The sequence below is a fragment of the Mytilus californianus genome, unplaced genomic scaffold, assembly GCF_021869535.1.
Source record: "Mytilus californianus isolate M0D057914Y unplaced genomic scaffold, xbMytCali1.0.p SCAF_1, whole genome shotgun sequence".
Taxonomy (NCBI): Eukaryota; Metazoa; Mollusca; class Bivalvia; order Mytilida; family Mytilidae; genus Mytilus; species Mytilus californianus.
Window position 1 is genome coordinate 8,723,578 of NW_026262581.1, and position 12,167 is coordinate 8,735,744.

At 32.0% G+C, this 12,167-nt stretch overlaps 1 protein-coding gene across 2 annotated transcripts in view; it reads left to right on the forward strand.

Moving 5' to 3' along the window:
• The window catches only part of LOC127699615 (kynurenine/alpha-aminoadipate aminotransferase, mitochondrial-like), a 37,637-nt gene that overhangs the window by 7,354 nt on the left and 18,116 nt on the right, over window positions 1-12,167 (forward strand). For both annotated transcript variants that reach the window (XM_052203053.1, XM_052203054.1), the window contains exons 3-7: window positions 571-670; window positions 2,521-2,589; window positions 5,480-5,612; window positions 8,220-8,294; window positions 10,221-10,496. In XM_052203053.1, coding sequence (XP_052059013.1) covers window positions 571-670; window positions 2,521-2,589; window positions 5,480-5,612; window positions 8,220-8,294; window positions 10,221-10,496 — 653 coding nt within the window. The remainder of the gene's footprint in view (window positions 1-570; window positions 671-2,520; window positions 2,590-5,479; window positions 5,613-8,219; window positions 8,295-10,220; window positions 10,497-12,167) is intronic.

The window sequence follows — 12,167 nt, forward strand, 5'->3', positions numbered from 1 at the left end:
ACCAATATTTAGGGTATCAGTAACTACATTGTATGAGTACTCTTAGACTAGTACCTTTTAGCATTTGTCATTTTTTCTGTTGTTTTTATGCTTAGTTCAAATCTGCCCATTTCAACTGATTTTTACAGTTTATTCGAATGTTGTGCTGTTACACCACTGTTCCAGGTTAGACATGTTAGATGGAGGATTGTCATTGATATTACAATTCTGAAAAATACCAACAAGTTTATGGTTGTAATAAAAAAGAGATGGACTAGTAATTGAAGACTCACTTATTTTTTAAGCTAAATAAAGTGAGGTATAGAAACAAATCTTAAAACACCAATTTTTATGTGTTGAGGCAGATGAAGCAGATAGTCTATTATTTTACACAAATTATAAATTCCAAGGTTCAAACAGATTTTAATGGTGTAGTTAGTTTGAATATAATTTCAGAGAATTAAGACATGTCTTGGAACAAATACCCTTTAGTAACCAATTCTATTTTTAATGTGATTTTGCCAATACTCATTTGAAGCACATCACACTAATATTACTTTTAAGATAAATTAGATAAATCTAATATTTCAGCTGCCATTTTAAATGAGAGTTCACCAGAGATGATTTCAATGGCTGGAGGAATGCCAAATACACAGACTTTCCCAATAGTTGAGGCTTCTTTCAAACTGAGGTAATGACAAAGACTGAGGTATGACAAAGACTGAGGTATGACAAAGACTGAGGTATGACAAAGACTGAGGTATGACAAAGACTGAGGTATGACAAAGAACAATATGTGAGTTTGTTTTTCCTTCCAATTGTCAGCTGATAGTTGCAGTAAGTTATTCTAATATGAATGAGAGCCATTTAAGATTCATTTTTAAAACTCAGTTATTTTGAAAATAAATGGATTATCTTATCTGGGAAATCTCACCAATTTAGGTTAAGGTACATACTATTTGTTTAAAGCTTTATATTTCAGAAGGTAGAGGACCTGGATGCTTCATACCTTATGTGCTGTACCTTATATTACAAAGTTTCCATCTGTCATGTTCATTGTCCTTGACCTCATTTTCATGGTTCAGTGATTGCTTGAAAAAAAATTACAGTTTTTTTGCTACGTGAAATACTCACTTATTATGAGTAATAGGATAACTATATTTAGTATATGGGTTCCTTGTAATGTCTATATGTCTGTCAGGTAGGGTTCACCTGACTTCGACCTTATTCCATGGATCAAGTGATCAAAGTTAAAAGTTATGTGGTCAAGTCTGAATCTCTGATACTATAAGCAATAGGTCAACCATATTTAGTGTATGGAATGATTGTCAGGTGTACATGTCTTTCTGGCAGGTTTCATCTGACCTAGACCTCATTTTCATGGTTCATTGGACAATTTTTAGTTTTTGTGGTTTGGTTTTATTTATCAGATACTATATAAAGCATTAGGTCAACTATATTTGGTGTATGGAATGATTGTAAGGTGTACATGTCTGTCTGGCAGGGTTCATATGACCTTGAACTGATTTTCATGGTTCATTGGCCAATGTTAAGATTTTGCGGTTTGATCTGTTTCTCAGGTACTATTAGCAATAGGACCACTATATTTGGTGTATGGAATGATTGTAAGGTGTACATGTCTGTCTTGCATGGTTCATCTGACCATGACTTCATTTTCATAGAACATTGATAATGTTAAGTTTATGTGATACTTGTAGTAAAACCTTCATATTACAGACTTTCAACATGAATTCAATGATAAGTAAAACAGACGAGACATTTCAGCATGTGCACTCTTTTTGTTTTGTAGCAAGAAAATGAGTCCTGTGACCCTTATTTTATTTTTATTTTCTGAAAGCATGTAATAAGAGCTGTCTTCTCATATTTTATCCATTAGTACCGGTAGTAGGTTAAATAATATTTAGTATGAAGATCTATTAGAATTGGTACATATTATTTCCATGGAGATTATTTAGCTCCACCCCCACAGTCATGATCTATTGACTTTGAATGTTTGCATATTTTATATGTTAAAGTTTGTGATTAGATCAGTTTAAGATATGAACCAAGTTTATAATAAGTCAAATGAAATTTGGTATGCAGTTAAAAAGCATTGCCATTTCTCATTTCCATGGAGGTTATGTTGCCTTGCACCTTCAGTCATGGTTAAATACCTTTGAATGTTTCATATAGATTACATGTTTAAAATTATCTTTCTAATATCAACATTTGCATTATACATGTACATGTACTATCAAAATTACAAAAAAGAGAAACATATTTATGTTTTAACAGTCTATTAATATTTATAATTATGCTAGATCACAAGCTGACAAAACCTTCACATCATTCATTAGTGAGTGATTAAGAAAATTAATTTATTATAAAATTCATACAATTTATATTCAATTATTAAAATCTTTAATTACCGGTAGCTGATTTTAAAAAGTGTTGGTTTTCAACAGACTTTATTTGATTTTGTACAACATGTTTATGCAGATATTGCATATAATCTAGAAATAAACTATATTTACATTTTAGGGATGGTACTGTGTTAGAGCTTGACCAGAACATTATGAATAAAGGATTACAGTATGCTCCTACACCTGGGTTTGTATTTAATAAATAGTATACATTTACTAAGTGAAATCATAAGATTTATTAAAAACCATGCTAAAGAGCTGCATCTGTTTGGCAGTGCTGAATGTATAAAAATGTACGAATATGTAGCCACATCAGTTGGGATGGGGTATTAAATCTGATGCCTGGTGTAAGTTTAAGAAGTCTTGCCTGCAACAACTCTATGAGGGGACTATAAGTGGCCTGTTTCAAGGCCAAACTTTGGCCCCTATCTAACTCACATTTCCAGTGACAGTTTAAATTTACCATCCTCATCTTGGTCAACCCACTTTGAAGGAGCTACCTATGCGATGCCTCCATACGCTAAAGTCCGATGGTCCGCGAAAGTATAGACGTAGGAAACGTATTTGGATTATGACGTTAAGGGTCGTTTATACAAACCAAAAATGAGTATACCTGAAGATAAATTAGGAGTATTTGATAAACAACTTTTAAACCAAATGTCCATGACTTAATTTCAGACCTAAACGTGCTTTGTCGGCTGAAGCAAATGTGTTGTTTTTTTGGGGTGCTGGAAGAATGACTTGTGTCTTGCACTCGACCATTTTACTATATAGCTACAAAATAGCATATGCATAGGTATCCTGTATCCTGCTTCTATTGGAAACTAACAGATACATTTAAATAATTGTTTACGTTGCAGTTTACTTTGCGGTCCCCATTAAAATATTGTCGATTTTATCGAAAAGTAACGTCGGTAAAATTATAAATTGTCGGCTAAAACATTAGTTTGTACATGGGGATAGCGGGAGGATTTTTTCCCGATTGCTCATTTATTTTCATTGCGTCGTATGCATGCCGATTTTTTTCTCTCTCACTTTTTTACACATTTGTTTTCTGCATTTTGTGTTGCAGAATATTCATTTACATCCTGCTAGTGTAAATTTATCTATTTTAAGTTATCAGGCCAAGTTAATCATATTCAAAATCATGGTTCCCCCTCACCCCGAAAGTAAATATAACATGTATTTGTACTCGTTACGAAAAAGGAGAATATCGCATTTATTTAGCATTTAAATTAAAGCTTGTTCAAATAAATGTTACTTATTCAGACAATGGATGCATTTTGTATTTGTAATTTACAATGACGACTGTAAAGGGGGGGGGGTCAGATAATTGATAGACTGTGTTAACGGCAAGCTATACCAATTATCCAAATATTTAATACGCCCGAATTGTTAAAAATTAATTTTACAGGAAATATAGTATTTTGTGACACCAAAATTACCTTTTAGCAATTATTACGTGGACGTTCTTCTAAATTTAGAAGCAATCACTTTAGCCTACCGGTAAATTAAAAAGCCTATCACATATATTTAATATACCTTAGCATACTAGCTTTTGCAAAAAGACTATTTTTTAACATCCTTGTACTTTAATGTTTTAGGCCCTTGAACCGTACCCTATTGGTCCATTGCACTTTAGCGTGATATACCATCATACTTTAGCAAACAAACAACCATCGCACTTTAGCGTGAGACACCATCCTACTTTAGCGTAGACCATCACACTTTAGCGTGACTATCGCACTTTAGAGTACCATCACACTTTAGAGTGCTAATTTGTTCTTGTCCTGACTATGCATGGCATATTTCCATTGGGTGTTACATAACAATAAATCAATCAATCAAAGCTTTATTGTTAGTGTGTGAAGTAGTGGTATACCTTGCTTTGGGAGGAGATGCAGGAAGGGTAACTGTTTTGATTTTCTGACAAACTTAATTAGATATTGACATACCACAAATCTCTTGTAAATTTATTCTTCATTGAATACAGCCCAAATAAAAATATATCTTAGGGTGCTAGTTTTACTGGCTACATGTGCAGTCAAACATAATTACTGCCATTTATGCAAATTCAATAATGATGCTGAATAATTTGATTTTTTTTAATAATTAAGATTGCTACAAAGAATGGCAAGCTTAGTTGAATTTAAATGAGTATTGTTGTCTTCCTTATATCTGCTCTCCACTCGAAAGGGTTAAATTTTCAGATTTGAAGTAGAAACCTTTGATCTTTTCATTTTGATATGGAGTAAGAGTTTGATATAAGTATCATGTATCACAGTATGCTACATGTACTGAATTGTTTTATTATCTCCATTTTATGACACCTGTAACTTGAGTTTTGTTTACGGAAGTTAAGCATTTACAATTAATAAGATTAAAAGATGTGAGGTAAAACTCAGATTGAAACAGGAACTTAGCAATCTAAGTAAACAAAGTAGACATCTAGAGGTCACAATATGGTAATCGTTGTTTTAAAATTATACCGGTATATACCATTTTTTCTAATGTCACATGATAGCAAGCGTATGAAGTAATGATAAAACATTTCAAATCGTGGGAGTTTATTTAGCAAAATGTATGTGAAAAAAAGGGGGAAAAAATATGTATTACTATATAAAAAGGTGTTTTAAAAAGTGACATGGGTGCAATCATACTCATTTATTTTAATTGTTTTTCTCATGTTATCAGAAGGTTTATGTGCTTGATTTCTGCCTAACCTGAGATGAAAAATACAAAAGAGAGATTCAGAAATGCAGTTTTTGGCATCTTCCATTAAAAATAGTCAAAGTTTGTGATTAGGCCAGTTTCAGAGACTATTACAGGAAGGTCAATGATATTTGGTAATCAGTTGTATTACATTCACACATGTCATTTCAATAGAGGTTATTAGGTCTTGTCCCCTCAAACATGGCCCATTGGCTCAGCAACTTCTCCATAGTTTACATGTAAAAGTTTATGATGAGGTCAGGTTAAGGACAAAAGAAAACAACATTAAAAAAACATAAAAACACAATGATAATAATTGTAATGATATCATAGTTCTTCACCTTTTCTTTTTTTTTTCTTCACAGTCTTCCTGATTTGGTCCAGTGGATAAATGGTTTACAGTCTAGAGTGCATAACCCACCAACTTATAATGATAAGAGCCACCCAGGTCAAATGGAATGCTTAGTAACCTGTGGGAGTCAGGATGGCTTATGTAAGGTAATAAATGATTTATACAAAAAAAAAGATAAATATGAAATCAGAATTATCTGATACAGTGACAGTATTAAGGTGGTACATAACACTACAGGGAGATAACTCTGTAAAAATCAGCCGAACGTTTTAATCACGTTCTAATGTTAAGGAAATATTAAGCTTCTCAATGATCAAAATTAGTGTTTGTCAAACTGCTATATATCCTATGAAATTTTTCCGATAAAGTGCGTGGTTCAAGTTTTTTGAAATTTTTATAATTTTGTCAAAGGATCAAAATAAATATTTTGTCAAAATTTTATGAAAATTAAACGAGCCAAATTAATTTTAGTCAAGGTGTTTGGTACCACCTTAAATAACTATAGTGACAGTATTAAATAACTATAGTGGCAGTATAAAATAACTACCGTAAGTACAGTGACAGTATTAAATAACTATAGTGACAGTATTAAATAACTATAGTGGCAGTATAAAATAACTACCGTAAGTGTAATAATTTTTGATACCAACCATACGAGGGCTTTATAGCCAGTCAAGGTCGTTAAACACTCCTGTAGTAATAATTCTTTATAGAACTTACCATTGAAAATTTGTTTTTTAATACTAGTTTGGTATACCATGTATACAGAATATTAAGAGGATATTTAGAATGGAGAATATGAGGATAATTAAAAGGTCTACTATCTGGATAAAAGGAAGACAACACTAAATATTGATTAGAACCAAAATGGCATTTGACAGTGGCCATTTTATAAACACTTTATATCTCATCTTTAGCATTTAGCCTATTATGGCCATTGTCATGAAAAACTACAGGTTATTCTTTCATAACAGATTTTAAGGCATATTATGGGTTCTTGGATCCTAGCTTTAAAATAATACCTATCCTGAATCATTGAGAGCCGTAGATGATTTCTTTTCATGGTTCAAAGTTTTTAAGTGAAAGTCATTGTGTCTTAAAACCAATTCTTTCTGTCCGTCTGTCCAAGAACACAATATTCTTGTGACTTTAAAATAAATGTTACACATGGGTTTCCTCAGTTAGATTAATTTTCCTTAATTTCTTTAAAGTAGAATTTGCTATATGATCCCAAACATTCACTTTGTTAACAGCCATACGACTTTCCTGGCTATACTGATATAAGCATATGACTTGCCTGACTGTAAAATTTTAGTATATGACTTGCCTGACCAATGATTGTAGCATATAACTTGCCTGACTGTACTATTTTAGTATATGACTTGCCTGACCAATGATTGTAGCATATAACTTGCCTGACTGTACTATTTTAGTATATGATTGCCTGACCAATGATTGTAGCATATAACTTGCCTGACTGTACTATTTTAGTATATGACTTGCCTGACCTATGATTGTAGCATATAACTTGCCTGACTATAAAATTTTAGTATATGATTTGCCTGACCAATGATTGTAGCATATAACTTGCCTAACTGTACTATTTTAGTATAAGACTTGTCTGACCAATGATTGTAGCATATAACTTGCCTGACTGTATGATTTTAGTATATGACTTGCCTAACAGTACTGATTTTTACAGTGCACGTCTTTAATGGTATATATTAAAACTTGATTTTGAAAACTGTTTAACCTGTAGTCCATTGGTTATCTTTGGTTTTTATGCCCCACCTAGGGGCATTATGTTTTTCCGTCTGTGCGTCTGTTCATCTGTTTGTCCATCCGTCCGCCGTCTGTCCTGCTTCAGGCTAAAGTTTTTGGTCAAGGTAGTTTTTGATGAAGTTGAAGTCCAATCAACTTGAAACTTAGTACATATGTTCCCTATGATATGATCTTTCTAATTTTAATGCAAAATTAGAGTTTTGACCCCAATTTCATGGTCCACCGAACATAGAAAATGATAGTACGAGTGGGGCATCTGTGTACTATGGACACATTCTTTGTTCTGATATATTTTGTTTGTTTTATGTTATTGCTTTTTTTAGAGTTAAGATGTGAATTTTTTTTTTTTTCTTTTAAACATTTAGATTTCATTTTCCAAGAGGTTTAAATTGATAATCCTGAAGTGAAGGGCACTGTTTATTTTTGACTACAAGGATTTGTGTTTTTTTAGATTTTTCCCTTCACATTCTTTCATCTTTGATTGCCATTTGTCATATTTACAATCATACCAAATTCCCTCTATTTTATAATGATGGGCCAAAAAAACTAAATAAGATGAATTGGATTTATTTATTTTATGGGTACAAATTTTCGTGGATTGAGGAAAAATGTGTTTTGATAGATACATGATTTTGTTGCTTTAACAAATTCCACATATAATTCTACAGGAAATTTTAATTTCTTTGAACACTTAATTTCATGATTCACCTATATCCACAAAATTTATGAAAATTAATACTTAATGAATAATAATGAATCAGCTGTGTTCTTATTGTAAACTTAGATACTTAGCACTTATGCATATATTTACTTTAAAAGTAAATTATTGAAATATTAGTAAAATCTATTACAGCCATATTTATCTTTTTCAGACCAGTATGATATGGCATATAGAGTTGTCTTTCTTTACCTGTTTTCTTGTATGGTGTTTGTGAATATGGATCATTTAAAATGCTGTTTTCTATTCTCAGGCATTTGAAGCTTTAGTCTCTGAAGGAGATAATGTTTTATTGGAGCATCCAACATACTCAGGTACTTTAGCTATAGTAAGTAGTATAAATAAATTTCTTTTTTTATTCAAGATTTTTGATACTGAAAGTCATGTTTGTGCCAAGGCTTCCAAAACGGTCATATATTCCGGACAATTGTATAATGTCCGGTAAAAGTCCGGCTGGGCAAAGCATGAAACGGTCATCTACTTTTTAGTTGTCAAGGCTTTCTTAAGAGACGGTCATTTTAGCATAATTCACGATCTTTTTGACCCAACCTTTTGCCTTTAACAGCCACACATTTCCGGTCATAAAAGTGACATGATGATTAATTACTATCAAAACAACCCCTACTTCAATACTTTCTAATTTTAATCAAGGCTTATTAGTTGTTGGACAGCTGAAATCTACCTGTTCAGGTGACAGGTAAACTATTTCCAGTACCGGACATAGTATAAATTGATCGGTCTATTCAAAGTTAATTTCTTACATTTCAGCGGTTTCTATCTAATTGATTTAGTCCAAAAGATTGAAATTATAAGAAATACGTTTATAAACATGATTTGATGGAAAATTTAAAAAGGTTTTAAATGAAAAATCGTAAGAACTACGTTGTATGAACTAGAACACGTGTGCGCATGTGCACAGTAGGGAAATTTAATTATGCATCCTACATTTCTTAAAAAATGATAAAAATTATCATTGATTCCTGTATCTAACGTTCATTTCAAGAATTTTGTTGAAGAAATAACGTGGAAAGAGCTTCTTCACTCAGTCGTGCTTTGTGAACGTACACGGATTTTACGTATCTGTTTCTGTTCCAAGTTTTACCATTGTCAGGTCAACATCCGGTATTCGGAAAATGTGATTTTAAAAACGAAAGTAAAGTTTTTGACAACATAATTTTGCCACAAATAAAGAGTCTAAGGCAGTTATGAGCACGCTGATGTGCACACTTAGAATTATGCACTGCCAATTTAACAGTTTACGTCCGAACATCAAATTCACATCAAAGTAAAGTTTAATATCGTTTTTTTTTTAATCTAATGTCAATCATTGGGATGGCCATCTGATTACCATAATTGCCTTTTGTGACTTAGTCTTAAGGGATTAAAATCGGGATAAGATATAAAATGTCCGGCTGGCTCAAATATTTTTTGGCAGCCCTGGTTTGTGCATTAGTTTAAACATTTGAAAAATGAACCAAACAGTCAAGGATGTTTGCTTCACACATGTTTAACCTTTATCTAATATATTGTATTATTTCCTTTACAAATTTATTAAAAAAGGAAGAAAAATTACCCAGTAGCACATGTTATTTCTTATTTTTTTTTTAGAAAATGCTTTAATTTTAAAGTATCCATAATTCCTCTATACTTTTCTTAATTTTGCAGTCATCTACGGCAATACATTTCCTGTGCAAAATCTTTAGACATTTTCTTTCCTTCAATTTGAATCTAAATAAATTTCCGATGAAAAAACACTGTTATTTAAATATCAGTATAACTGCCAATCTCAGTATGATTTTAAGTTCTTAAGAATAGAGTGTGAATCAAACTGACATTTAGAAGTCTATAAACTGTTGATTACTACAGGCTTTCTTGCTCTAAGTAAGAGTTTTTTAAAGTACTTCAGGGACATCCAACATAGGGTCATTTGGATCATTTCGGAGAAATTTAATGATTTCAAAGGACAAATTGTGAATTTTGAGTCCTGTCTTGTGTATACCAGTTGGTTCCAACATGTTACTTTTAACATATCAAAGATGTTGCCAGGTGAAATTCAAATGGATGTTTAATTTTTCAACATATTGAATGAAATGTTTTTACACTTTGCAGGTCATTTGATATCAGTTGTGCTTCTTCCTTTATAAGGTTTAATTAAGGCTCATCTTTCGCTTCACTGAATATTTTATGTTTTAAAGTTTTAAACATCTTTAAAAAACCAGATTTCCTTCTGATATTGAATTTTATATTTTACCAGGTTGGACCCATGGCAGCAAACCTTATACCAGTAAACTCAGATAGTCAGGGATTAGATCCTAGTCATTTACGAAAGACACTTTCCAGATGGAGTCCATCTGATGTGTCAAGACCAGGCAGTGGTGTGCCTAAAATTTTATATTGTATACCTAATGGGGGAAACCCCACAGGAACTAGTCTTAGTTTAGAAAGAAAGAAAGAGATATACAAGATTGCCCAGGAATATGATTTATTGATATTAGAGGATGATCCATATTTTTATATACAGTTCACAAAGGTACATTCATTTATAAGATTAGTTTGAAGCTTATAGTTATGCTTACATCAGGTAGAAATCATGTAAAATAAGAACATACAGGTTTTGGTCTTTTCTCCAAAATGTACTTCTTTGATACATTTGGAGTTTAATGCCACTTTCTTTGAATGGATATCTCTATAATGAATTTTTAACAAAGAAGAAAAAGCAGTGTTAAGTAATAAGTAAATAATAAGATTTGAAGCATACAAAAGAGGAGGGACAACCTCTTACACATGACACACTGATTTGTCTTATATTATATATCAGTTGCAGTGATGATTTTATTAATTACAAGCAATTCTTGGGGTGAACATTGCCTGCATATTTGATATTTGTTGAATGAGATTATAAACATAAACAGTTGTCATGATTATACAATTTGCATGTACACATATACATGATAAAAGATAATGATGCTTCTACACAAGAAAGACAAAATAAACAACTTTGGACTTTTTCATTATTTGTTATTACACATTATTGACAAAAAAAATGAGGCAATGGTAGCTATCCAGTACAAAAATTATACACAATGGTAAAATAATTTCGTATTTGTAAACATGTGCTTCAAGAAGGTCTTATAGGTCATCGCTTGTGACATAGTTCCCATTTTTACATAATTAATGAGCTCTGGTCTAACAGATGACGAAAAAATTGGGTTTTTGCTCTTAATTACATTCAATAGAATCCTGAAAATGACATTAAACAAGATTTTTCATTGATATCTATACATAACGCAGCTTTTCATTTATTACATGAAAATAGGAATTTGGTAGATACTGCCTCTTAGGATTGAATTTTATGTTAAAAAGTCTTTTAAGATCAAAGGCATACAGGTATTACAGAAACCTAACAATATCAATGATCCAATGAAAATGAGGTCAAGATCAGATGAATCCTTTCAGAAGGACATGTTCACCTTACAACCATATTACACACCCAAAATAGTTTACCCATTTCTTGTATTATCTGAACCTAATCAAGAAACTTAAAGTTGACCAATGAACCATGAAAATGATGTCAAGTTGAGATGAACTCTGTCAGACAGACATGTATACCTTAAAACCATTCTAGACACTTAATATAGTTGACATGTTACTCAAATGAACCTAATGATGAAAACTTAACATTTACAAATGATCCATAAAAATGAGGTCTAATTAAGTGAACTAATACACCTTATAACCATTCTATACACCCAATATAGATGACATATTAATTACAGTATCTGAGAAAAGAACCAACTCACAAAAACTTAACATTGACCAATTCACCATGAAAATTAATTATTCTGCTCTTCTACCTTCAAAAATATGGAGCTACATGTATATAAATAGGCCCAATGCTGACACTGTAGCTGCTTGATTAGCATCCCCATGTCCAGCATTCTGCGACATGCATTGTTGGCAAGACGACGAAATATATTTCTTTTTATATAATCAAGTTCGAAACATCATGCATTGTTACAGGTAGTTCAACTAATACTTTTATTGGCAGAGATGATGAGCAACAATGGTATTTGATAAAACTTTATGTAAAATATGGGCAGTATTTTTGTTTAATTGGTTTTTATACCCCTGCTCTGAAGGAGGGGAGGATACTGTTTTACCTCTGCCTGTCTGTCCGTCCATAGGTCTATCTGTTGGTCCC